This window comes from Alternaria infectoria (assembly GCF_024043175.1).
Source record: "Alternaria infectoria strain BMP 0036 chromosome Unknown scaffold_21, whole genome shotgun sequence".
NCBI lineage: Eukaryota > Fungi > Ascomycota > Dothideomycetes > Pleosporales > Pleosporaceae > Alternaria > Alternaria infectoria.
Window position 1 is genome coordinate 50739 of NW_026250710.1, and position 23038 is coordinate 73776.

At 52.7% G+C, this 23038-nt stretch overlaps 10 protein-coding genes across 10 annotated transcripts; 5 read left to right on the forward strand and 5 right to left on the reverse strand.

Annotated features, from left to right (window-relative positions):
- Nucleotides 1-98: 98 nt before the first annotated feature.
- Nucleotides 99-938, reverse strand: J4E92_009079 (uncharacterized protein; the record flags this gene model as incomplete). Its single annotated transcript, XM_051500428.1, has 1 exon — nucleotides 99-938. One exon carries the CDS (start codon nucleotides 936-938, stop codon nucleotides 99-101), a length of 840 nt encoding a protein of 279 aa, XP_051349254.1.
- A 1167-nt stretch (nucleotides 939-2105) lies between these two features.
- J4E92_009080 (uncharacterized protein) lies at nucleotides 2106-3250 on the forward strand (the record flags this gene model as incomplete). The annotated part of the gene is made up of 2 exons (XM_051500429.1): nucleotides 2106-2345; nucleotides 2405-3250. The coding sequence occupies 2 exons, from the start codon at nucleotides 2106-2108 to the stop codon at nucleotides 3248-3250; spliced, it is 1086 nt and encodes a 361-aa protein (XP_051349255.1).
- A 181-nt stretch (nucleotides 3251-3431) lies between these two features.
- Nucleotides 3432-5264, reverse strand: J4E92_009081 (uncharacterized protein; the record flags this gene model as incomplete). Its single annotated transcript, XM_051500430.1, has 1 exon — nucleotides 3432-5264. One exon carries the CDS (start codon nucleotides 5262-5264, stop codon nucleotides 3432-3434), a length of 1833 nt encoding a protein of 610 aa, XP_051349256.1.
- A 473-nt stretch (nucleotides 5265-5737) lies between these two features.
- J4E92_009082 (uncharacterized protein) lies at nucleotides 5738-7003 on the forward strand (the record flags this gene model as incomplete). The annotated part of the gene is made up of 1 exon (XM_051500431.1): nucleotides 5738-7003. The coding sequence occupies one exon, from the start codon at nucleotides 5738-5740 to the stop codon at nucleotides 7001-7003; it is 1266 nt and encodes a 421-aa protein (XP_051349257.1).
- A 326-nt stretch (nucleotides 7004-7329) lies between these two features.
- On the forward strand, nucleotides 7330-9042 carry J4E92_009083 (uncharacterized protein; the record flags this gene model as incomplete). The annotated part of the gene is made up of 1 exon (XM_051500432.1): nucleotides 7330-9042. One exon carries the CDS (start codon nucleotides 7330-7332, stop codon nucleotides 9040-9042), a length of 1713 nt encoding a protein of 570 aa, XP_051349258.1.
- A 935-nt stretch (nucleotides 9043-9977) lies between these two features.
- Nucleotides 9978-11474, forward strand: J4E92_009084 (uncharacterized protein; the record flags this gene model as incomplete). The annotated part of the gene is made up of 1 exon (XM_051500433.1): nucleotides 9978-11474. One exon carries the CDS (start codon nucleotides 9978-9980, stop codon nucleotides 11472-11474), a length of 1497 nt encoding a protein of 498 aa, XP_051349259.1.
- A 353-nt stretch (nucleotides 11475-11827) lies between these two features.
- J4E92_009085 (uncharacterized protein) lies at nucleotides 11828-14275 on the forward strand (the record flags this gene model as incomplete). The annotated part of the gene is made up of 1 exon (XM_051500434.1): nucleotides 11828-14275. One exon carries the CDS (start codon nucleotides 11828-11830, stop codon nucleotides 14273-14275), a length of 2448 nt encoding a protein of 815 aa, XP_051349260.1.
- Nucleotides 14276-15112: 837 nt separating this feature from the next.
- On the reverse strand, nucleotides 15113-16444 carry J4E92_009086 (uncharacterized protein; the record flags this gene model as incomplete). Its single annotated transcript, XM_051500435.1, has 1 exon — nucleotides 15113-16444. One exon carries the CDS (start codon nucleotides 16442-16444, stop codon nucleotides 15113-15115), a length of 1332 nt encoding a protein of 443 aa, XP_051349261.1.
- Nucleotides 16445-16906: 462 nt separating this feature from the next.
- J4E92_009087 (uncharacterized protein) lies at nucleotides 16907-18196 on the reverse strand (the record flags this gene model as incomplete). The annotated part of the gene is made up of 1 exon (XM_051500436.1): nucleotides 16907-18196. The coding sequence occupies one exon, from the start codon at nucleotides 18194-18196 to the stop codon at nucleotides 16907-16909; it is 1290 nt and encodes a 429-aa protein (XP_051349262.1).
- A 1287-nt stretch (nucleotides 18197-19483) lies between these two features.
- On the reverse strand, nucleotides 19484-21149 carry J4E92_009088 (uncharacterized protein; the record flags this gene model as incomplete). The annotated part of the gene is made up of 2 exons (XM_051500437.1): nucleotides 19484-20370; nucleotides 20657-21149. 2 exons carry the CDS (start codon nucleotides 21147-21149, stop codon nucleotides 19484-19486), a joined length of 1380 nt encoding a protein of 459 aa, XP_051349263.1.
- Nucleotides 21150-23038: the final 1889 nt, after the last annotated feature.

Here is a 23038-nt window from a genome sequence, read left to right on the forward strand (position 1 = left end):
GTATCATTACACAGCATGTCGTACTCAACAGTACTTGAACCTAGCTGCATTACCATTTGCCAAAACGAGTGTTCCATCTCATCCCCCAATCCCATAAACTAAACAAAGAACGCAGCAGCAGCAGCACCAAGTCCAGCCAAAAGCGGCGCACCCCTAACCATCGGCGCACCAGCCTCCGTCACCTCAGGCACAGGCGCAGTCCCAGAAGCATCCGTCGCGTTCGTAGGCGCACCCGTAGATATGGCACTCGACATCGTCGGTGTAGCCGCAGCAGTAGCTTCCAACTTCTCCGTCCCCGCAGTAATAACAAGGTAGTAAGTTCCGAATTGCGTCGCCTCGATCTCCACTTCAGAAACATAAGGTTCCTCAGGTGCACCACTCTCACTGCAGTAAGCTGGCTGGGAGACAGACGAGACAGCAGAGCCATAGCCATAGCTCAAAGTCTGCCTGATTGTCTCTGTACCCGCGGGTTCGGAGCCGCGCGCAGGATACGTGTGTGTTCTCGTCCAGATCTCCTCAGTTGTCGAGATGTAAGCGGGATTCTGACAGAGAAGACTAGCGAGGCCCGGGGGGTAGGATACTGTGCATGTGCGGTTGGACCCTGCTTCTTCGGGGGTCGGCCAGGTGCAGTCGAGGGCGTAGGTGTCGTCCTCGTCGTCTTCGCCGGTTCCGGCGACGCCAACGTCGACGGTGGTGCCGTAGTATTCGGGACCTATGGTCATGGTCATGGGGCCATTGACACCGATACTCAGAGCGTCCAGATCGGTTCCTTCGTCGTATTCGACGGCGACGGTGGTGTGGGTTTCGTTGGCGGCGATGACGGAGCCGACGAAGCCGATGTTGTCTGTTCCGAGGCCGTTGGAGGGCATCCAGAAGGAGGTTGTGACTTGGGCTGATGCGCTGGCTGCGAATAGCATGGTTGAGAGGAGGGATGTCATTGTTGTGGTGGTGGATTTGGGTGTAGTGGATGATGATTCGCGATATGCCCAACACAAACCTTTTGTTAAGAGGTCTTTACGTCCCTTTAAGCATCGTGGGGTTATAGTAGGGCATCCTCACCGGTTAGCCAAGCCCAGGGCGCAGTATCTTCGCTTGGACGGATACCGTTCCACATAAAGCGGTTGCAGCGGCTATCATCACGATGAGTTGGCGTTCTCCTCAGATGACTGGAATGTGGCGGAAAACCTGTGTTGGTTTACCACATATTGGCGCTGGTGGCCTTGTTTACAACAGAGCCTAAGTAACTCGGGTCTCTTATGCACTCCATGCGATTGGTCCACTTAGCGATGCAGTTGCGGCTGTGCCTGGCTGTCACGGCTGTATGATCCGGGCGTAATAGGTGGAACTCGGATGGATAAACGGCAGGTGTCATCCGTTGTATTAGCAATGTGGTTCAGCGACTTAACGATTAACCCGTTGTAAGGCCTCTGATCGGTGTGGAATACCAAGGTCGCCTGCCTTACAAGCCAAGACTCGTAGGGGCTGTGGAAAGATCGTCTCGTGTGCAGTCGGCTCGAAGCATCGCAGCAACACTCTGCTAACTTCGATGGCGCGACACAACTCTTGCTGGCGACCTTTTCGTCGACCTGTGAGTGCACCTCTTTCTACCACGCCGTGAACCCTATCACGATTTGAAAGATGTCGTGCAATGGCAACAGCACAAAGAATACGGGTCGCTGAGCCTTCGACACCTACCTAGGTAACAGCGAGCTGATTAGTGAGCAAAGTCACACTCGCTCGAAGCATTGAGCACTTCATGACGGAGATGGAAGTGAGGACGTTCTCGTGATCGTCCGTGAGAAAAGAATTAGCATGACACTGAGAGACGAAGAATGTGTGATAGTAGCTGCGTGGTGTTTGGAAAGTTGATAAGTAGCCTTGTCGTTGAGCTTTGCTAGATGGTACCCCGACGGCACAGCCCTGGAGCAGGACTGAGCTCGAAAGTGTCACGTGGTCGTAAAGTGGGTCTCCGTCGGTCGGCTTGAAGGTGTAGCCGAGTGCGCGTCATCGCGCCGGATTGGTAATCCATCTCAACACGCGTCGAATGGAGGCGACCTACCTAGGTACTGTGTAACGTCGCACTTCAACACCATATACCCATTACGATGCCTTCTCAACGCGACTTAGAAGGCGGTAGCGTGCCAGACGAGCGTGCGCCCTTGCTCTCGCATGATGCCGCGCGTCAGCACACGCCCACACCATCGGAAAGCGACGAAATCATCGATCAACCGGAAAAGGCGGCTTCCAAGACCTGGTATTATGTTTGGAGAGGCATTTTGGCCGTCTTCGCGATACTGGTCATCGCTGTCTTCATCAAAGGCTGGATAGAGGCTGATGACGTCGATGTACGTTCCTCTGCACTATCGCGGCACATAAAAACTCCAAAAGCTCACAGCATGCGTAGTTCGATCTCAAAGGCGCATTGAAGCGTGCATTAGGTGGAGGTTTGAGTGGTGCTGCGGCGATGATACTGCAAGTGTTGCTATTGATGCCCATCCGTACCATCATGAACTACCAATATCGCCACGGAACATCAACGACTGTCGCAACTAAGACTCTGTATGCAGACGGTGGTATAGGCCGATACTACCAAGGCATGGGTGCTGCGCTCTTCCAGGGGCCCATCGCTCGATTCGGAGACACAGCCGCCAACGCTGGTATCCTGGCCTTGCTGCAGTCCAACGGCTTCTTGAAACAGCTTCCATCACCCATTCAGACGATCTTTGCATCTGCGTGCGCTGCAGCTTTCAGAATGCTACTAACACCAATCGATACCTTGAAAACTACCTTACAGGCCCAGGGAGCTAGTGGCTGGGGTCTCCTCCGACAGCGCATTAGGACCGACGGCATCGGCTCTCTGTGGTGGGGTGCTTTTGCAACCGCAGCAGCGACCTTCGTTGGACACTACCCCTGGTTCGCCGTATACAACTTCCTTTCCGAAACCATTACAGAGCCATCGAGACAGCAGATCGGATGGTGGTTGCTACGGGCGGCTTTCATCGGTTTCTGCGCTTCGGTCGCTTCGGACACAATATCGAATTCGTTACGCGTTGTGAAGACATATCGACAGGTCAACGATACAAGGATATCCTATACCGAGGCTGCCAAGCAGGTCATCCGTCAGGACGGCAGATTGGGACTTTTTGGACGCGGACTGAAGACGAGAATCATCGCCAACGGTCTGCAGGGCATTCTGTTCTCCATCCTGTGGAAGCTGTTCTTAAAAATCTGGGAAGACAAGACAGGATGAGCGCGACTGCGATTGGGTCGACGAATTTGAGGCAAATGAATTCGGGCTTGACTACTACAATGTGCGATTCATACCTACAACGAGACCTCTTTTTCGACGTGCAACACCGCCGCTGACATGCGTACTGGGGCCAAAGGTACTGGCTTAGACATCTCCATATTCGATACTAATCCTGATCACCTCAGTTTATTCGCTTTGTCTTCTTGGCCATGGTATCCCCCGCATCGTTTTCATCCCGCTTCCTCTTCGGTGACGGTCGCCTGCTTTTCTTCCCCTCAACATCCAAGGCGGCATTCTTACCAACCTCAGTCGGGTCGTCAACGGCAACCGACTCATCCACCTGAAACTGCCTCAGCTCGTCCTCTGTCACGTTCGGAACAAACAAAACACCGCCTGTCTTCCCTTCAAGAAGTCCTCTCATGTTTTTCCTTTCTGCGGCAACTTTGCTAACCCTGCCGTCGAGCTTTCCCCGGATGGATGACACGTCGCGCTGTGGTCTGGAAGGTGCATCAGCACCGTTCGCGTCTTTGAGCACCTTGCCTTCGAAGAAGGCGTTGAAGGCTTCCATCACGGAGACTGGACCAGGGATCTTGATGACGTGACCCGCATCGATAGTTGCACGCAGCTTTCTGTGGAAGAGCGTCATCCAGGTGTCCTCCAGTGGTGTGTACGGGTATGCAGCCTTCTTGGTGCCAATTCCATGTTGCTTGAAAACGTCGGTGCGCCACTGTGTTATCGCGACGATCTGGGGCTTGGACTTCCAGTCGATGTCATCCTGCTCGACGTCGGTGTACGTGACGGTCTTGGACTCACCGGTAACGTTGTTATGGAGCTTGATCGTGAGCTTGTGGACCGACTTGTTGCCCGTCCGCGGGGCGTCGATGTTGCCGTCTACCACCTCCCATCCGCTAGCTTCATCTGAAGAGGAAGCAGGGCTGGAGCTTCGCTCAGCTTTAGCGTCGACCTTGAGATTATCGCGACCGGTGTCTTTCGGCAATGTATCTCCTGTGGCCGGCGGTTGGGTAGATGTCTTGGTAGACTTCTTTGGTGATGGCAAAGACTTTCCAGGTCCCGCGGACTTGCCAGGCGAGGAGCCGAAGACAACTTTGAGTTCCTTCTTCTTCGTTGTCTTGAGTTTGGTTTGACCACCTGTCTTCTTGTTCTTCGTCGCAGAGTCAGATTCATCCTCGTCCTCGACGTTGTTAATGTAGTTCAGGTAGCCGTTGTGCCTGAAGTACTTCTCGTCCAGTACATCGTCGGTATCATCCAGCTCTCTCAAAGGTTTCGCGTCGTCAGCAGGATCAGATGGGAAATCCGCCACCGAGTCTTCTTCTCCTTCGTCGGGTAAGTAGCCTTCGCGCGCTGCCGAGGGCTTGTCTGTGGGTGTCTCTTCGCTGAAGTCTTCGTCGAAGTCTGGATTGTTGATGGAGCACCATCCGGACTTCGTCTGGTAACCGGCGGGATCCCACGAGGATTTGCCGATATCCTGGCTGGGGTTCTCGTCGAACGCTGGGTCGTTGATGGACTGCCATCCAGACGTGGTCGGGAAACCGGCAAGGTCCCACGAAGTCTTGTCTATGGGTTGCCATTCTGGATTGGGAGACGCCTCCGGCTGCCGCGGGGACGACCTCATTTCCGCCGGGATCATCAGTGCCTCCAATTCCTCCAAGTCTCCATCTTCGTCAGCCGTCTCATGCTCGTCCGTCTTTCGAATGGTTGTTGCCTCCTCCTGTCCACCAGTTTTGGTGGTATCGCGATCTCGGAACTCGGGGACGTGGGTTGTAGCGCGCGGGAGTGGACGGTTGTGGGCGATGTCAGCGTGACGCGAAGAGAGTCTAGGACTCCTGACAGTGTTATCAGTCTGGTCGAAGGCGTCAACGGAGCTACCGGTCGCGCTGTATTCTTCCCGCTCAGTGGTCTCCTTTTCAAGGTCTTCCGCAAAGGCGCGAATCCCGGTATGGGGTGGAGACGATGGCGGATCCATGTCTAGGTTTGTGGTTGGTGTCTGGTCCATGGTGTAGGTTGTGATTGTGGTTGGGGTGGAGCAGTTGCGCTGGTGGTGTGATTTGCGGTCGGAGTAATGGGCAGTCCAAGGTGCAACAACTGTGAAGTTGAGTGATTCAGGAGGGGATGCGGCTGGGGTGATGGTGAACGAATGCTCTGGTAGGTCATGCTCTATGCGAGTAGAACGCGGTGGATACTCCTTTGCAGTTTATGTCAGCAAGCCGAACTCATACAGGGTTCTGGAGATGTATCGGAGCTAACCGTTGACGAGACCGGCGTAGAGGTCACCCATCAGCTTGGCACTGTTTAATGCCGCTGCTTGCGCTTGATCTCAGTCTCGACATCTTCTCGACGCCCCGAGCACGACCGCTGCACAGCGCCCCCTACGCTGTGCGCTCACACTTCGCTTGTACGCACCTCCGAGCGCCGCATCCGCATCCAAAGACACCCGTTGCATGCGCTGAACAAAACTTCACATACGCCATGGCCCCAGCCAGCAGCAAGAACCACCCCCCTTGGGCGACGACTGAACAGACCTCTGCGCTGAGAGCCCACGTCGTCCTTCAGCGGCATAAAATGGTGGTACCTCCAAGGATCCTACCAGACGACGTTGAACGCGCCATTCAGATTCTAGATCAGCACGACCCGTCAACAGCGAAAGCGGATGCGAAAGACCTCAAGCCAATTGATTACGCCAAATACGCGATCAACGACCACTTGCGGCCAATGGCTCTCGCAGCTGGCATGCACAACCTCCATCAAGAAGGAATAAAGAAGGGTAATCTAGTCGACCTACTGACAGACTGGGATTTACAAAACGTCCCGCTTATAGCGGCTCTGCTACCGCGCTCGGACAAGGCCACTAAATCCGTCATCCCTAAGCAGGTCGTTTCGACGCGGAAAACGGCCGAAACGGGGCCAACAGAGTCGAAGAAACGCAAGGCTGTGCCAACTAAAGTCACAGCGGTTAAAAAGCCCCGCAGCAATGCCAACGCTCCTCTAGAGGACTACGACATCGAAACGAAGGGCCGAAACGAACTAGATGACGGCGACTCCCTTCCACAAACTGCTGTCGAGGGCAGCACGCCCGCTCGAAAACTGGCTCAGCCGCGAACGCGTTTCCGCAAGCCTCGAAACCTTCAGCCGCTTGCTACCGAGACGGACCTCGAAGTAAACAAGGACATGGCTGCACTGGCGCTGAGGAAGTTTGGGGAACACAAAGGTGGTAGTACCGACGAGGCATTGGTCCACAACCGCGAAGAAGACGACAAGAGGCTCGAGACTGAGGCTGGAGAGGTGCAAGTGCCAGCTCCAGGGCGACATCGTACTAAACGGCAAGCGAGTAGGAGCGGGAAAGGCAAGAAGAAGAACAGCAAGGCTGGCACAACGAAAGAGATGCTCAACAAAGATGGCACGCTAAAGACTGCTAAACAACTTGAGGAGGAGCAGCGTCTGAAAGATGAAGAGGAGGAAAAGAAGCTGCACGAAGCGCGCTCACTAGGTCACTACTCAGACCCTATCGTCGCAAAGCAATTTCGTGTCGTGCACAAGACAGTTCGTGCTCCCCTGGACGGACACATCCGACCTGGTGTCAAACCTGCACCTACTGATCAGCTGGGCTCATGGCGTCTGCACGAGCGTCTCATGAATCAGGCAAAAGAAGAAGGGAAGGACCTAGACCTCTGGATGGGTGGCGGAGCGTCGCCATCAAGGCACGGTTCCGAAGAGGACATCTACGAAGAATGGTAGGGCATGATGTTGGCATGGATGGATGGGCACACTAGTGTCGGGCGATAGCAAGCGAATACTTCACGTCAGGATGCTTTGTGTCGTGTCGCAGAGTCTTCAAACCCTTTGTTCAGGAACGGCGACGCAGGGATGATGAATACGACATATCCCTTTTGTACTCTACAAAAGCGCTCAAAACAAAGAATGTAGCATGAAATATCAGTCTCGTTCATCTAAGTGACTACAGCTTCCTCGCGCTATCTTACTGAACGCTCCTGAAGCTTCCCACTTGCTATATCTCGTATTGTATTCCCCTTCCAGAGCTTCCCCCCTCTTCTCGACTGAAGATGCCGCCCAAACGCGCAGGACTTGATCCTGATGCCGCAAGTAGCGCAGAAGAATCACCAAACGCCCGAAGCGCCAGAAATACAGATAGCCCGAATCCAAGAGCGGGTAGAACATCGACGCCAGTATTGCAGAGCAGTAACGTGAGCGCCAAAACCAGGAAAGGGAGACAGGGCAACGGTCCTAGATCTGAAGATAATGCCAAAGAGTCCCAGAGGGTGTACGAACACTTGGAAGCACAAAGACAAGAACTCTCGCAAGAAATCAAAGACACGAAGGAGAAAGCCGAGATACCCGATTTTGAGGAACACCTTACAAACCGTGCTCGGGCGCGACATAACAATGCCGGAAATCGAATAGCTCTCGTTCGTGCGGCCAACAAGGCGGTAGGCGGGCAAGAGAAATTCGACCGCGTTGTACGCCGGGAAGCCCACGCCGCACGTACACATGCGACTGCCTTGTATGAAGACTTTCAATATTATCAGACGCCTGAGTTTCGTTCTCAGTATCTCCAAGACATTGACAAGGTGAAAGACCGAATACAACAGTCTATACGGAATGGGCAGCCGCCTGGGCTACTTTCAGGAGACGATGCTTACGATAAATTCCTACGTCCGATCCTCAAATCCTTCGCAGATGATAAAGTCGGTCAAACGGAGACACTCGATTACGACAACATGGGCCCACATCACCTACACGTTAGGATACCAAGGGCAAAGAGTCAAGCTGTGGGATTAGGTAGACCGCGATTTCCGCCAATCGATCCGCCGATCAATCTGAAACTTGATGTGGAAGCTATTGAGAAGAGAAGGAGGGAAGTAGAGGATGAAAATAAGGATGACAAGATGGTTGAGTCACATTCAGAACGTCGAGCACGAGAGACCGGGCTTGCAGAAGGGCTACCCTCAGATACTCATGTCAATGACGCATTATCAACAGCGAATGATCTTAGGAGGACGCGACTGGAGAGCGGCCTGTTCATTTCAGCGGGCGAGACATGGAACGACTGGAAGACCTCCGACGAGCGAGATGCACCGAATGAGCTTTACGACCCACCGACCGAGGAGGATGCGCCGGATGACGGCGATGACTCTAGTGACGACGAAAACGACTTGTTCGCGATCAGTTACCGCGAATGCAGTGGTTTGGCAGGTTGTCCCCGTGGTAGTGGTGGTGGTAGCGACGACAATGATAGTGATGATGACGGCGATAGTAGCAAGGGGGAAAAGAAAGATACCGGTGATCCAGTAGCACCAGCGAACCCTGCTGGTGGGCCGCCAACTGGGTCCAAACCTCGATCCAAGGGGCAAGGCAAGAAAGCGGAGAAACATGACTACACGCAATACAATCGCCCACAAGTCCGTACAGCTTTGAAGTATCGAGGGCAAGCTCAGAGTGCTCAGTATGTTACGGAGCTCCAGAAGCGTGCTAATGATTATGACAACAACCCGAAACAACCTGGTACTATTCATCATTATATCCTGAAGGATCGGAGTGTAGCAAGTCGTCTTGAGAAGCGGATTACTGAATTGGGTGATACTTGGCCGGCTGAATATAAAAAAGCACTCGATGAGCAGAACAAGAATGGCGGACAAGTAGATACTGACATATCCGAAGAGAACTCTCCCGCGTCAACTGGGAAGGGAAAAGCTAAGAAGACAACTAAATCTAAGAAAGAGAAGAAGACGCAGCCCAAACGTAAGAGCAAGAAGTAGAACCCTTCGCTTATCTCTTCGATATTTGGCGAAAAGGACGACAAGAAGGAGCGTGGGCGTGTAGGTGCAAGCTTGGACTGGGGTGACAGCCGGTGCATGGCATGGAGATGCATGCGATGCTCTTCTCGCGCTCGATCTCGCAGTCTGCTAGAATAGACCAAACTTAGTATAGTTCTCACAATTTCAGCACGTTGTGCTTCTTCATAGCGCGCGCTTTGCTTTGAGCAATTAGTTTGGTGTGAGTCGCGAAAGCAACTTATATATTCCTCGACCGTTAACTTACTGCAGTGTGTGACTTAATATTCTAGTTCCCTTCTATTCTATCTATAGTACTGCAATAACGCAGAGTAAGATAAGCTACTTATAACTCCTAAAATATATAACTACTATGTACGCAAAAGGTGCTTCTTATTAAATAAGAGACATCGCAATCCTTAAAGTCTGAGCAATCAGTTCGAGACATGGACTACGCCAAGAGCCGAGTAAAGCTCAAGTCCTGTTGTATCTGACTGCCGCAGTGTTCCGCGACGCTGCTGCTCGTTTGGAAGCTTATACAGAGCAGAAGCTTTCGTGGCTCACACTGTTGTCGAACTTACTGTTGTCGAACTTACTGTTGTCGAACATTGATTGATGACGTACCCCCAATCCGGTTAGGGTTGCGCTGTGTAGGGTCAGAGCGGGACGTCGCACGTGAGGGACGCTTCACCTCCAGGGTTTGCTCGCAGCATGGTCACTCACCCTGGAGATACAGGTTCGGCAACTTCCATCGCAAGCGTATCATTGGCGCGACTCGCGTGCCGTTCCGCATACGACGCGACCCCAGTCACGATCCTTGGCGCACACCACCGCAGCCCATCTCGCTCCGATCGCACGACCCCACCGCACCAAGACAGCGCCTACAGAAAGACAGCCGGCAGCGCGCGATACTGCACACGATGGCGGACGACTACGAGAATTGGCCGGTGAACATCAGTTCGGGCAATAAGCCAGCCCTTCGACCGACGCTCAAGAAAGCCGACGACACACTTACAAATTTCAACGGTATATCGAAGGATGCCCTTGTGGGGATCTTTCTGGACTTTGATAACAGAAACTATCCGCTGTCTCTGAGCGACACTGATATCAAGGACAAAGTGACCGCCGCACAGAAGGCAAAGTTGAAAGAAGAGGTGAATAGGCAGAAGGAGATCGCGAAGCTAAATAAGAAGCTGAAGGAAGAGGAACAGAAGGCAGAGCGAGAGAAACAGCGTAGCGCGAACGCAGCAGCAAGGTCTGAATTAGAACAGAAGAAAAAGACGACCACGGTGAGGCCTGCGACGACCAAGGCCAGCGCTCAAGAAGATGAAGCTACCCCAATCGACGGCGAAGCAGCGGATCGAGATCAAGACGGAGATGTGCGTATGGCGGGAGATGGGGATGCGGCAGAGGCAGTACCGTTGGTCGATCCGACGGCGGAGGCGGTCTCTAGTCCCGTCGACGGCGGGGGCAAGCGCAAGCGTCCTGCCACAGTGAGTCCATCTGACACCAAGCGGGCACGTACCGACCGACCGAAGACATCGTTAATCGTGAAGTTGAAGTTGCGGACTAAGGACGGAGTTGCGACTGGCGGCATGCAGACTGCGACACAAGTAAGTGAGACCGAGTGCGACAAGATCCTGGCTCTTGCTAACGACAATGCTCAGGGTCTTGGTGCTCGTAAGCGTCCGAGACAAGCTGCTGGGGACATGCGCACAGCAAACACCCGACGCACCCTTAAGAAGCCAGGTTCGAGGCTACAGCATGGCGTAGCATCTCCTCTTGAGCTCGCAAACCCCATGGAAGGCAGCAAGAACAACCCTGGCGATACAGGCGCTCAAGGAGTGGGCGATGTATCCGGCACCGTTCCTCCCACCAACGCACCCGAAAAGCTCCCGACCCGACACCATCCGCAACGTACCACCAGGAAGATGGCGAAAGCGCCAGGCGTGAGTGAAGACGCCGCTGCCGATGACACATCCGATGAAAACGAACGATTGTCCGAAGGGGATGCTGCATCCGACGCTGCATCGGCAGAGAACACCGAAGACACGCCTGGTCATACAGGGCCGATGCTACCTGAGGAAGAGTGGATTGACTATGATGACGACTCGATATCGCCATACGATGAGGTAGCGGCGCGGACTATAGTCGCAGAGAAGAGTGGCAATCTAGGCTCTAGCCGTGATCCTAACCTCGTTATTGGCTTCAAGGGTACACACAGGGTCGACGGTTATATGCATATCCCTCTGCTCTATTGGGCGAAGCAGATGAATCCCGACACTCTGGATTCCGCACAGTTGGTGCTCTACAAAGTGCAGAAGAAAGAGTGGGAAAGGCAGGATGCACTCATGGCGGGAAAACCGGCTCCGAAAAAAGTGGTCAAGCCCAAGCGGAAACGCTGGGCTGATGTGTAGTAGGGGCCTCGAATGGTCAATTTGGCAAAGCCTCTAGGCGGAAGTGACGACGGGTGCGTTTAGAGAGGGGAAGTGATCTCTTTGTTTGAAAGATGCCGGGCCGGCATGTGCTCGTTCCGGACGTCTGTACCTAGCGAGCATGTCTTTGTTCCATGGTAGATTGGAATGCTCGCCGGAAATGGTAGATAGCTCTTTGTTTGTAGCAGCTGCTCGGCCGGTATGTTAGCATGATATTTACCCTGAACTTGCTGCAACGACAGCGTTCAATTCCCTACGGTTTAGCATAATTGAATTCAGTCCTGAAACAAGCCACCCCACGTTTGCTGCATTAAACTCAAACTTATCGCGACAAGATGACAAACGAGAAACACCAGAAGAACGGCAAAGATGGCAATTCGAGGAAGGAAAAGGGAAGAGAGAACAACACAGCTCGTAATAGGTCTGAGGATGTAGGCGCCAAGAATAAGCATATTCCAGAACTGATACTTGTCACCACGGAGCCAGGGGCAAACAGAGGCTCTCGAGTAAACACTCTGCGCGACACATGGGATAAGATAACAAAAGAGCTGGAGCTCTGGCAGAAAGACCAGAAGAAGGATGAAGACATTGAGAAGGACCATGCTGCTGACTACAACTTTGAGGAGATCGAAGCGGACTATACAGCGAAGAATCAAGCTTATCGAGATGAGCTCGAAAATAATGGGCGGAGTGGAAGGGATCCGGATACGAAAGCAGCGAAGAAAGAGATGCTAATAGCAAGGGATAACCACAGGCAGGCTAAAAAATACAGAGATGACAAGAGGTTTGACAAAGCAAAACGTCAGAGAGACCATGAAGGGATGACGCGCGCTCAACAGATGGTCGAAGACTGGCTCTTCTACCAGGATGCCTCCAGGCGGCGAAGAAGACTGATATACTTGGACCCTGATAAGAGGAAAGAAGCTGAAGCAAAACGGTTGCGTCGTAGGCTTCAATATAAGCTCGAGACCTCAGGCACCGATAATGGCCATTATGACTGGCTGCATTCGTTGATGGAACTATATGACTCAAGAGACATTGGTGGCCGAAATTACAAACAAGGCTTGGAAAATCATCTGGGGAATCAAATCCCGAAAAAGACGAGGCAAAAGGTCACTCTGCCTCTTGTAGGGCCGGGCGAGCTTCACCTGTGGACACCAAGATACAGGCGTCGACTTGTTGGCTTGCGTCGCCCAGAGGAAGACGACACTGACAGTGATGATTCGGACGAGATCGAGCCGCATCGCTTTGAGCTGGATGAGGCGGCGGTCGAGGCCGAGCGGATGAAAACGGAGAAGAAGATCGATCGCGAGACGAAGAATCTCGTGTACAGTTCCCATGATGCAAGACGCCGAGACGAGATCGAAACCTACAAGAACAGCAGACCTAATACTTCGAATGTCCGAGAAGCAACGGTTTCCGGTAGGAGTATCGTCCAAGACAGGTGGGGTCAAATTCGGACGAAACAGGGCCTGTTCATCTCTGCACGTGAGAGCTCTTGGGATTGGCTGACCTCGTATGATTGCCTCGGGCCGGTGAAAACTGGTTGGCATCCTGAGACCAGCGCCGTCAGGGACGATCCAGAAGTCTGGATAGAACCAGATGATCTTGACAGCGGAAGTGATCGTGACAGCCAAGTTGACGCACCACGGGCTTCCGGGGATCAGCCTACGAAAAATGACGAGAACGCACTCGAAGAGCCAGTAGGCGAAAGCCGAAAAGCTGGCAAAGCGACCATCAATTACCCATACCCCGCCAGAGAGTTCTGGAGAGATTCGAAACCATTCCAATTGGGCGAACGCAAGTTCGTCACCACCGAGTGGGCGGAGGAAACGACCGGTCGCCGCGAACGACACACATACCGAAAAGAAGAGCATGCCTCGCCTGTCAACTCGCCCCCACGATCTCCAGTGTTAGAGGAGATTTCAGATGCGACCATACCCATGGGCTTCCCCGAGACGGATGCGCGAGCTGTCGCTCTAGAGCCAAGATCTCGCAGGAAAATATGTCTTCTAAATCCCAATAGATGCCGAGCATTCTGGGCCCACTCTTTGAACGAGTGTTGGATACCATACTCAGAGCAACCGACGCGACCTGAAGAACCAGTCAAGTGGCCGATCCAGGCGACAGACGCACCCAAAGATGTTACTGAAAGCGGTACGGATGGATACGTGCCGACACTAGGTATACCTGTATACCGCTCTAGGCTATACGACCACTACGGACTGATGTTCCAGAGCACACCCAAGGACGAAGTCCCAGCGCGGCCCATATGGCCTAGGATTGGAATACGAGTGCCATATGAGCCAATGACGTTTGAAGACCTTCGTATATGCAGAGTTGATGAGGGTGAGGGTGAGATAGAGCCGGAGGCATCGAAATCTGCAGAGCCCGTGGATGTTCCGGAAATATCCAACCAAGGAAAGATAGGCAAGATCCTGGCTCCAGATGCGCATCTAAGAGGTGTCCATGAAGTCCGATCGATGGCGGTGCCAATTATCGAGGAACCGCAACGGCCGTGGGCAGATCCTGAAGAGGAGCCTGATGAAAATGACTCGGGCTCGGGCTCGGACGCGGACGCGGAATCGGACGATGAAGGTGATCTTTTCCATGAATCCTACGTGACAGGCTCCTTTCCAGGTGGCCTACCCGCACCCGTATTACCGCCAACGGAAGCCTCGGAGACTGCCGCCCCGGACAAAACAGCTTCAACAAGTGTTGCCCCAGAAGCTGCTGTGGCTACAGAGGACAACCAAATGGATAATGGTGCCGAAGATCTGTAGACACAACACCACCGTATACCGGTTCAACTATGTACGTAGATGTCGGTCTTTATCCATGATTATTCGTTGACTGTAGCAGGTATCGGGTGAAGCGTCATGAAGTTTGATCGGGTGAGGGAGCTTTGCTGGATTTCGTTCGTCGGTGCGCGGAAGGACGCGTCGTCTTCGCGTTATCTAGGTGGCGTGGTCTCGCTACCATGGAAGGAGAGGACTGGGAAAAATGTATCCATATCGCGAGGTATTCGGTAAGACATCGAGCTCGTAGGATTGTGGCATCGGGCAATCGTTGATGTTTGTTGGCCGACGTGGAGTACTGAAGTTTGCAGTCGCGGTTTGAGGCCGGATTTGTGCTTAGTAATCAATGTGCGTCATAGCTCAAGCTTCCCAGCTGAACCCCACCCATCCCTGACGCGGCCTCCCAGCATCAAGGACATCGATAGTGTGTCCGGAGAACCAATTGATATTCGAACAATTTAGCTGAATTATACGGCAATATAGTGTGAGTTAGGGTTTGATGCACCCATTAATGCCCCGTGGCAGAGTGAGTTGCACCTATTTTTTATGGACCTTAACACCAGGAACCGGAATTGTTACTGTACACTCGTGGATTCATTAATTCTCGAAATGTTCGAAAGATTTATCACTACATGATAGTGATGTCGATATGCGCATACACTACGCACGCGACAGACAGTCGGCCATCACGCTCAATGTAATGAGGTGGCCGTAGCGACTACGCATAACTCACGACATGCCTGGAGTGTCAAACAGTTGCAGTATTCCCGAAACTTCCATCGCAGTCCGGCTATATCAAAGATACAACCACATGTGCTGCCCCTACACCCACATACTCCTCGAAGATCTCCTCTCCTCTCCTTCAGGGTATTTTGGATCCTCTCCAAGATACTCCATCCTGTTCTCCCGGTAACGCTTTCCACTACTACCCTGTTCGAGATTCCAACATCTCTCAATCTCTTCCCACACATCCTTAGCTCGGCGACCTATCTTAGGCGCCAGGATCTTGGCCTCCGCTACCGTAGGCGGAGCTTTCGGATCCGCGGTCTGTCTGGTATCTAGCCAGTATAGATACGCATGGCGCGCCGATACCAACTCGCCAACTCGCCAAACCTTCGGATCCCGCGATGCTAGACCGGGGTACATAAAGATCTGATATGTCTCATCTAGGCGAGGATTGGGTTGGAGGTCGATGCGATCGTATGGTGGCTGGCGGAAACCTAGGAACGCAATGATGCGCGGGTCGTTGATGAGGAGGAAGTCGACAGGCCCGTTATCCATACTTGCTGCTACTTGGGTGACCTCGTCGTTTTTGTTGTCGCGGTGTACGCACATAGCAATGATGATAGCGCTTCGATAATAGTCGGCTTGGACTTCTTGGATCTTTTTTACCGGAAAAGCGTTGAAATCATGGATTCGTACAACCGTGCAGGTACCGGGAGGGTGCCTTTCGCATGCGACACCTGCAGAGACGGATGGAGCAGGTGATGGTACCGGAGACGAGGGTGGAGGTGAGAGCGCTGTTTTTGGGTCGGCATGTTCGATCGTGACTGGTTGGAGGTTTCTTGCTAGAGGTAAGTCTTCCATGTGGACATCTACATCTTGCGCGACCTCGATTTGCTTTTGCAGTTCATCGTCGGCAGCAGCATCCTCCCTCACAATCTCTTCGGGTGCACCATGGCTTCCAATATTGTCGTGTGCTTCATCGACCTTCTCCGCCTCTTCTTTCTCCTCTACCAAGTCCTCGATCAACGGCAGCTTGTACGACAACCTCTCTTCTCGATGATCATGCGCAGTCGCGAACTCATTATACACCCTGATTACTTCGCGGTTGTCCAACCTCTGGAGAATATCTTTGATTCTCTGCGTCCACAGTGCCAGCAAGTGCTTCTTCTGGCCGCCTCTGGTGAGAATCAAGCGCATAGTGTTGATGAGCTCGCTGGCTGCGGTTTCGGGCATGACAGCGAAGAGCCGAGGTTCAAAGACGGTAAGACTGCTCGACGTCGTGGGTGGCCGTTTCCGTCTGTATGTCGTGGGAGTCTGCATCGCATTTGTCTCAGGCGCGGTGGTGTTGAGCGGTGGGGTAGGCGCGGGTGTGAAGAATTGCTGGGGGTCTGGCGTGTCGCTTTGCATTTTGGTGCCTTCTTTGCGCATAATGGTTTTGGTATATTGATGTTCGGGGGTTTACTAGAAATTTCGTTGAGATGTGATGTTATTGATGGTCGCCTGGTGGGCGTTTGCGCGCAGAGTCGTTTTGTTTTGTCTCACTTTCGCTTGCGCTCTCACTCGCGACCTCCAAAATGAGAGAAAACATTGGAAGGACTATACACTGTACCAATCATTAATCCAAATCCTGCAAGGGTTAGAATCAATAAGTGATTGACCCACACACATTCAGGAAGCACTATAGAAGTCAAACTAGGGATGTCATTATCGCGCGAGCACTTTGATGAAAAATATAGGAAGCACCTTTGCATTAGTCAAGCTGTATCATGATTTCTCGTCTCTTCCCAGATACCATGCATCACACATCTCCGCCATATGCCTCCACTACACATTACCACACACGCCCTGTCATCCAACTCCTTTTGCCAAACACCTTACCCAAAGTGCGCCTCAACTAATACCGTGCTGCGCTTTCACATGCGCTTCATACTCTGCGATAGCCCCATTGATCTCATTAACCATCTTCTCCCTTCTCAAAGCATCCGCTTCCGTCTCTGGGTCCTGAAGATCTGCCACGGGCTTACCTGTGACATTCTTGAGGGCTTGCTTAGCGACGGCAACATTCCGAAAGTCCTCATCAAACGCATCCTGAGCAGCAAGAAGCTCCTTCCGTGCCTCCTCGGTGATAACCTCAAGCTGTGCAACAAGACTGCGCGGTTGTTGCGTCGCGCGAGCGGCGGCCATGCGCATCGTAGCCATGCGCTCCCTCAATCGAACGCCATACAACGCATTGCGACATGATTGGAGCTTGACTCTGGCATCGGCGAGGGTGTATTCTTCGGGGCTGGATTCGCTACTGGTAGTCGCGGAGACCAGCAAAGCACGAAGTTCTTCGGATGACTGCGGACGCGCTCGCTCGAGAGCCTGAAGTCGCGTCATCTCACGCAAGTCCTCGAAAGGCATGTTGAAGAAGTGGACACCAGTTTCCGTTCGTTTGTCGGCTGCACGCCAATACAGGGGGCCGGGTGTCGTCCTTCCGACACCGAGGTTATTTGCCAGTGGGTTATCGATCTCAGCAGCGGCAACGTCCTCCTCTGGTAACAAGTCTGGCGAAGCATGATGGTTGACTTGGAGATTTGTATCGCCACGAGCAAAGCCAGAAGCGGTGACACTAGCTTGAGCGTCATCAACATCCATCATCTGAACGTCTTGATCTGGTACTGTGTGATTGTTCCGGTCACTAGCATCTTGCGCAGCTGGATCCCGGTCGGTGGAACTTTTCCTATTGTACGTCTTCAGGCGTTCAAGGATGAAGTTGGTGTCGACAACGTCCTCCACTGCCACCATATTTTCTTTCACTGCATTCCTAGTGACATCATTAACTTTATCACGCCTCCTATCGCCATCGGTGTGCTCTTGAGATATTGCGTCTCCGGTAATCTCTTTGTCCGGATCAGCTACCGCGGTATCGGGGGTGTGTCCGACCGAAACATCATCGGAGATGTCGTCTTCTTGAAGAGAGAGGGATTTTGCGCCCTCTTCTTTCGCACTGTGACTCGCCGTAAGGCTGTTCGATCCGGTAGCCGGAACCCATACCTCAAAGCCGTATTTGTTTACACTCTTTACCAGAGGAGTAGTGGGTCCAGCTTCCGGTCGACCAGCCTTCTTCCGATGCGAACGTCTTGTTGGAGTCTCGGATGTACTGTCCTTCTTTCCATTGCGTCCTCCCTTCTCACGCATTTGGGGCTGGAAGTGTTTATCCCGGAGGTGATCGACAGTTTGTTGAGTGCCTTGACCTTGTGGCGCACGACTGTTCACGGAATTTGGTACGCGCTCAGTGGGAGATTCTATGACTTTTTTGGCCTTGATAGTCTTGTGTCGCTTCGGTTTGGGTTCGCTGAAGTTTGTACCAGGCGCATTTGGTCACTGTTGCCGGGCTCATGCTTCTTAGTTGCTTGCTTCGGTTCTTTGTCACAAGACCTAGCTGTCGGGACGCTGCTCTCACTTCCCATATCATTGACTTTCCTATCGGTAATAGCAAATTCTGATGCAGGAGTGCGAAGCTTCCTAGTCGAAGAGATAGGATTGGTGGCGGCCGGTGGAGAAAGTGATCGGCGGGGTGCTCTACCGTTGGTTTCCTTTGCGACGAGTTTTCACGCACCGACTTCCAACCTGAGAGTCTAGACTTCGGAGTTTGTTGAGTTGACGAGAGGCAGAAAGGTCATGATCAGTACACAAGTGCGTACTGGAAGACTGGGGGCACGTAAGAGGACGAGCAATGTCGATGAGTTCCAAGAACCTTTGGTCATAGCGGCTTGACATCCAAAGAGTGAATTTGCGTGCGGAGAAATTTCTGCACAGCCGATGCGGGCCGTAACAGTATTGGATTCATCTCATGTATCGCAAGATGTCGTGAGCATTGTAAGCGGTCTTCGTCGCTGTCAGACGTCTTCGAAGTCCACGCCTCGCTGGGAAGGAGGCAACGACACCCGCTTATGACGAGCATCCTGAGGCCTCAATGTAGTTGTCAGATGCGCGGTCTTGGAAGTATATCCCCGAAGGTAACTTGAGATGCGCGGTTGTGGTTGCAGTGGTGTTGTGAAGAATGATGACGTCATCATCACCGAAATTAGCGCCGATGTCGCGTGCGCGACACGCGTGCTTGGACCCTGAACCACCAAACTTCACGATATCCGAAGAAGGCTACCTAGGTATGGTTGCCATCTCCAGAATCTGTCCAACATTTACCTCACTTTCGTCAATATTCTTTGTCGCACGTGGTTACCTGTGAAGCATAGTTGCACGCCCAAGGTCTACACAAGCGATCACACACGACGTCATATCGGCCCGCAGTGCTTAGTATATCGCGGATTCATCACATTTTAATCTGTCCTCTTCAATGATGACGTTCTACCCTCCAGCTAACAGCCAGTGTCATACGCAAAGCTTTCTTGACTCCCTATCAAGTCTCAACACCATGGACCCGCGCCGAACCGTCTCATTCCGTCTCGAACCCACCAAGCCTTCCTAGCCCCGACGCACCCTTTTCTTCCTCTCGAACATCGTCTTCCGCTCCTCCGCATCCATCACACCAGTTCCTGCCGGTTTATACATGGGCATGGCAGTCTTGACGCCAGACTCCATCCATCGTGCCCACCGGTTGTGCAAGTCCACGATGCCGTGATTACGCACAAAGGTCTCTAGGTCATGAAGCACTGCTTGTTCGGCGGTAGCATCCTTGTCTTCCTCGGCGGCTCGACGACGCGTCCACACGAGATGCATATACTCTTGACGCTCAGCGTCTGTCGTCAGGATCTGGCCCATCTCTTCCATAACCTGTCGTAGACTCGGTCCGGCGGTACCAGTGGTGATGATAGTCGTCGGCCAGATCGGAACCCCAGTCTTTCGAAGCTTTGACTTGGGGGGCTGGGTATTGGCTTCAACTGGAGTGGGCTTGGCAGGTCGCTTTCCAAGCTGCTTCTGAGACGGTCGTGAGGCCTTCTTCAGGGTACCTTGCGAGCGCTTGCCTTTCACAGGGAGAGACTCCCCGAAGTCTCCGTCTTCTTTGTCGTCGTCGGGTTCTTTGCTGCTGTCTTCAAAGTCTTCGCTGTCCTCTCCAGGCTCTTCTTTCGACCGGTTCCCGACTTGTCCCTCAATATCACCGTCGTCATTCACATCCGAGAAACCAACGAGCTCAGCATCTCCGGCTTCTTCACCCTCTAAACGAGATGTGTCCAAGGAATCCGATGGGCCCGCCTCCGTGGCCTGAGCAGCCTCGATCTCGGCCTGGCGACGCCGGACCAAGGCTGCAAGGTCTTCAGACCCGGGCTTGTGCGCTCCGGTTGATGCAGAGTCGCCAGTAGTCTGGCCCCCAACCTCTTCCTCTGCGTCACTCCAATGCCCTTCGACGTCTTCTGGCTGTAGTAGTGTATGACCACCGATACGCATAGGGCGTGTCATCGTTGTCGGGGCCGACGGGATTGCCTGGCTTGGAACGCGGAGAGAATTCTTGGAAGCTGGTACGCCAGGGAAGACGAACGGATGCCTCGGTGGGTTATCTTGTGGAGTCGTCGATAGCGATGGTGCAAATACAGCTCGTGGACCGAGCGGCTCAGCTTATGAAAGGTCAGCGATCGCAATTGCGGGGAGACCGACTTCGAAAGCACAAACAACCAACTTGAAGAGAACGCAATTGTTTACCATTACCAGCTTGAGCAGCAAGCTCGTCCTGCTTCTGCTTTGCACGCATAGTCGCAGCCGCTCGCCTGTTCAGCTCTTCAAGTCCCGCATGGCGCCCCCATACAAGTCGACAGGTCTTCCAAGCATGTCTTATCATCTCGAAGTCTCCATCGGTGTCCTCTTGACCCTGGTTGTCAGGTATTGGGCCAGCAGGTTCCAACTTCCAGATCGGTATCATCATGGGAAGCTGCGTGAAATTGATGACTATTTTTCCCTCCTTCTCAACAAACATGCGAAGGATATCGGGGTTCTCGATGAGGATGGTGTCGGTGTCAAGGTTGCCGGTGCATGTCATCACGACCCTGATGACTTTCGTGGTGAAACCCTCGGACGGTGGGGTTTTAGCGATCCTGGTGATTGTAGCGGTCGCACTGTGTATGTGCACGGGGCCATGCTGCTTGTCGATGTTCATGTCGGGGAAAGGGGTCTCTACCGGAACCTCCTGCGTGGACATGGTCACTGTTGTATGGGCAGTGTAGAGCAAAGATGGCTGCAGGAACAAGTGGTAAGAGTTGATGTTGGTGTTTGGACTACGTGTGGGCCACAGTGCTCCAATGTACGGTGGGGTGGTGGAGAGATTGCTCTCGCACTGGCACCTGCAGGGTGGTTTGCGTCTTTCATTGAGTGCCCTGCACACCTTTTTGGATCGAAAAACACAAGATGATCTGTTCTGGAACTATCAGAATCGGTACCTGGAGTTGCAAGGATCATGGCGGCCTCGCGCTCCATACTCACATCACCTCCGGATGCAATCTCGTCCAGTGATGGTTCTACTCACTCATCGCTTGCGTAGCAAACAGACACTGTTTCTCGACATCGCCTTTCACAACACCCTCAATCGAGGTCATTCCATGAGTATGCGCGATTCCACGAGCTTCTCTTTGCTACTGCAACCCAATGAAGACTAAGCAAAGCGTGTCCAAATGATCAGCTCGACGTTGCGCGACTTCATTGAGATGGAATACACTCAGCAGCCGAAAGTCTATCGCCCCAGCTGGTATACCATCCCAGCAATCTTTTCCACGATCCAATCGTACACTTCGGCAGTGGAGTGGTTCTACTATCTGACTTTTATCTCGCACATACTATGCAAGTCTGATTCCGCGCACATAGCCAAAGCCCACCTTATCTCCTTCTTACGCGCCCGGCCGCGCATCCAGATGTGGCACGAAGCTTTGCTCTCAGAGATGTACGACGAAGACGAACCCAACCTGCCGTCGGTACTGGAAAGTACAAATCTCTTGCATCCCTTGATACAGAGATTTCACGAGTATTGCACGCAGAGATTCTCGTTGATGACGAGAGAGGATGTCTTCGTCGCGCGATGCGTGGTAGTTGACTTCATCTACAGGCGTTTGGACGAGGCGCAGAAGGCAGCTGAGCTGGCGAAGGATGCGCAGACCAGGAAAGTGCTGGAAGAGCAGGCTGTGGTCGTGCAGCAGCGCGAGCAGGCTCGCAGAGATTTTGAGGCTTCTTGTCTTCGCTTTGGCAGTACCGTGCTGGACATGCCTGCTGTCGGTCAAATTGGTGTCCTCGATCTTGCTGCTCTCTTAGCTGTGTTGTCGTTGCAATCGCCCTTTGACCTACCCGCCACGCCGGAACCTGTGTTTGTGACAACTGTAGCGCCTGTTCAGCAGGTATCATGGCTGAAGAGTCTTGCGCGCAGTTTGGCTCAGCTTGCAGTAGAGGTCACTCCATCCTACACTCACTTGGCAGCGTAGTCCTGTTGTACGACAAACTTTGGCACAACTGCGTGCGCAATCATTAACTACCTTTGATGTTTTGCTCGTATAGAACAATAGAATGAGGTTAGACAATGATGCCGAACAAGCAATAGTCAACTCATCACAAGGTAAGTGCAAGTATTTAACGGACTGGCGAATTACCTTCTGTTTTGCTTCGCAAATTCCTTCTATACTTATATATATATTGCATTTAAATCTCTTGCTACTTGGCTAATCAGTCAGGTGCTGCTTTTGTTCGTCACTACCGACCCGTCACACTCCTTGCCTTACAAGAAGATGAAGTTTGCGACATCTTGCTTTGAGACCTCCGCAGTCGCTCCGCGGGAGTCACGACCCTTGAGAAGCTCACTCAATTCACCGATTCGATCATTGTGGCCCTACCTTGGCGATGTGAATGAGAGCCTTCTTCGCCGCTTATATCGACCGAGAACGGTTCACGATCTGATTCTTGTTCTACTCAACCAATTTCACTCTTGAGTTCAGAGCCTACAGACCCCTTATAAACGGCCCTTTACCTTCTACCACTTTAACCACTATCAGAAGCGTTCAACAGAACATCACATTCAACAGCCAACCGCACCGAACCCACACAACGATT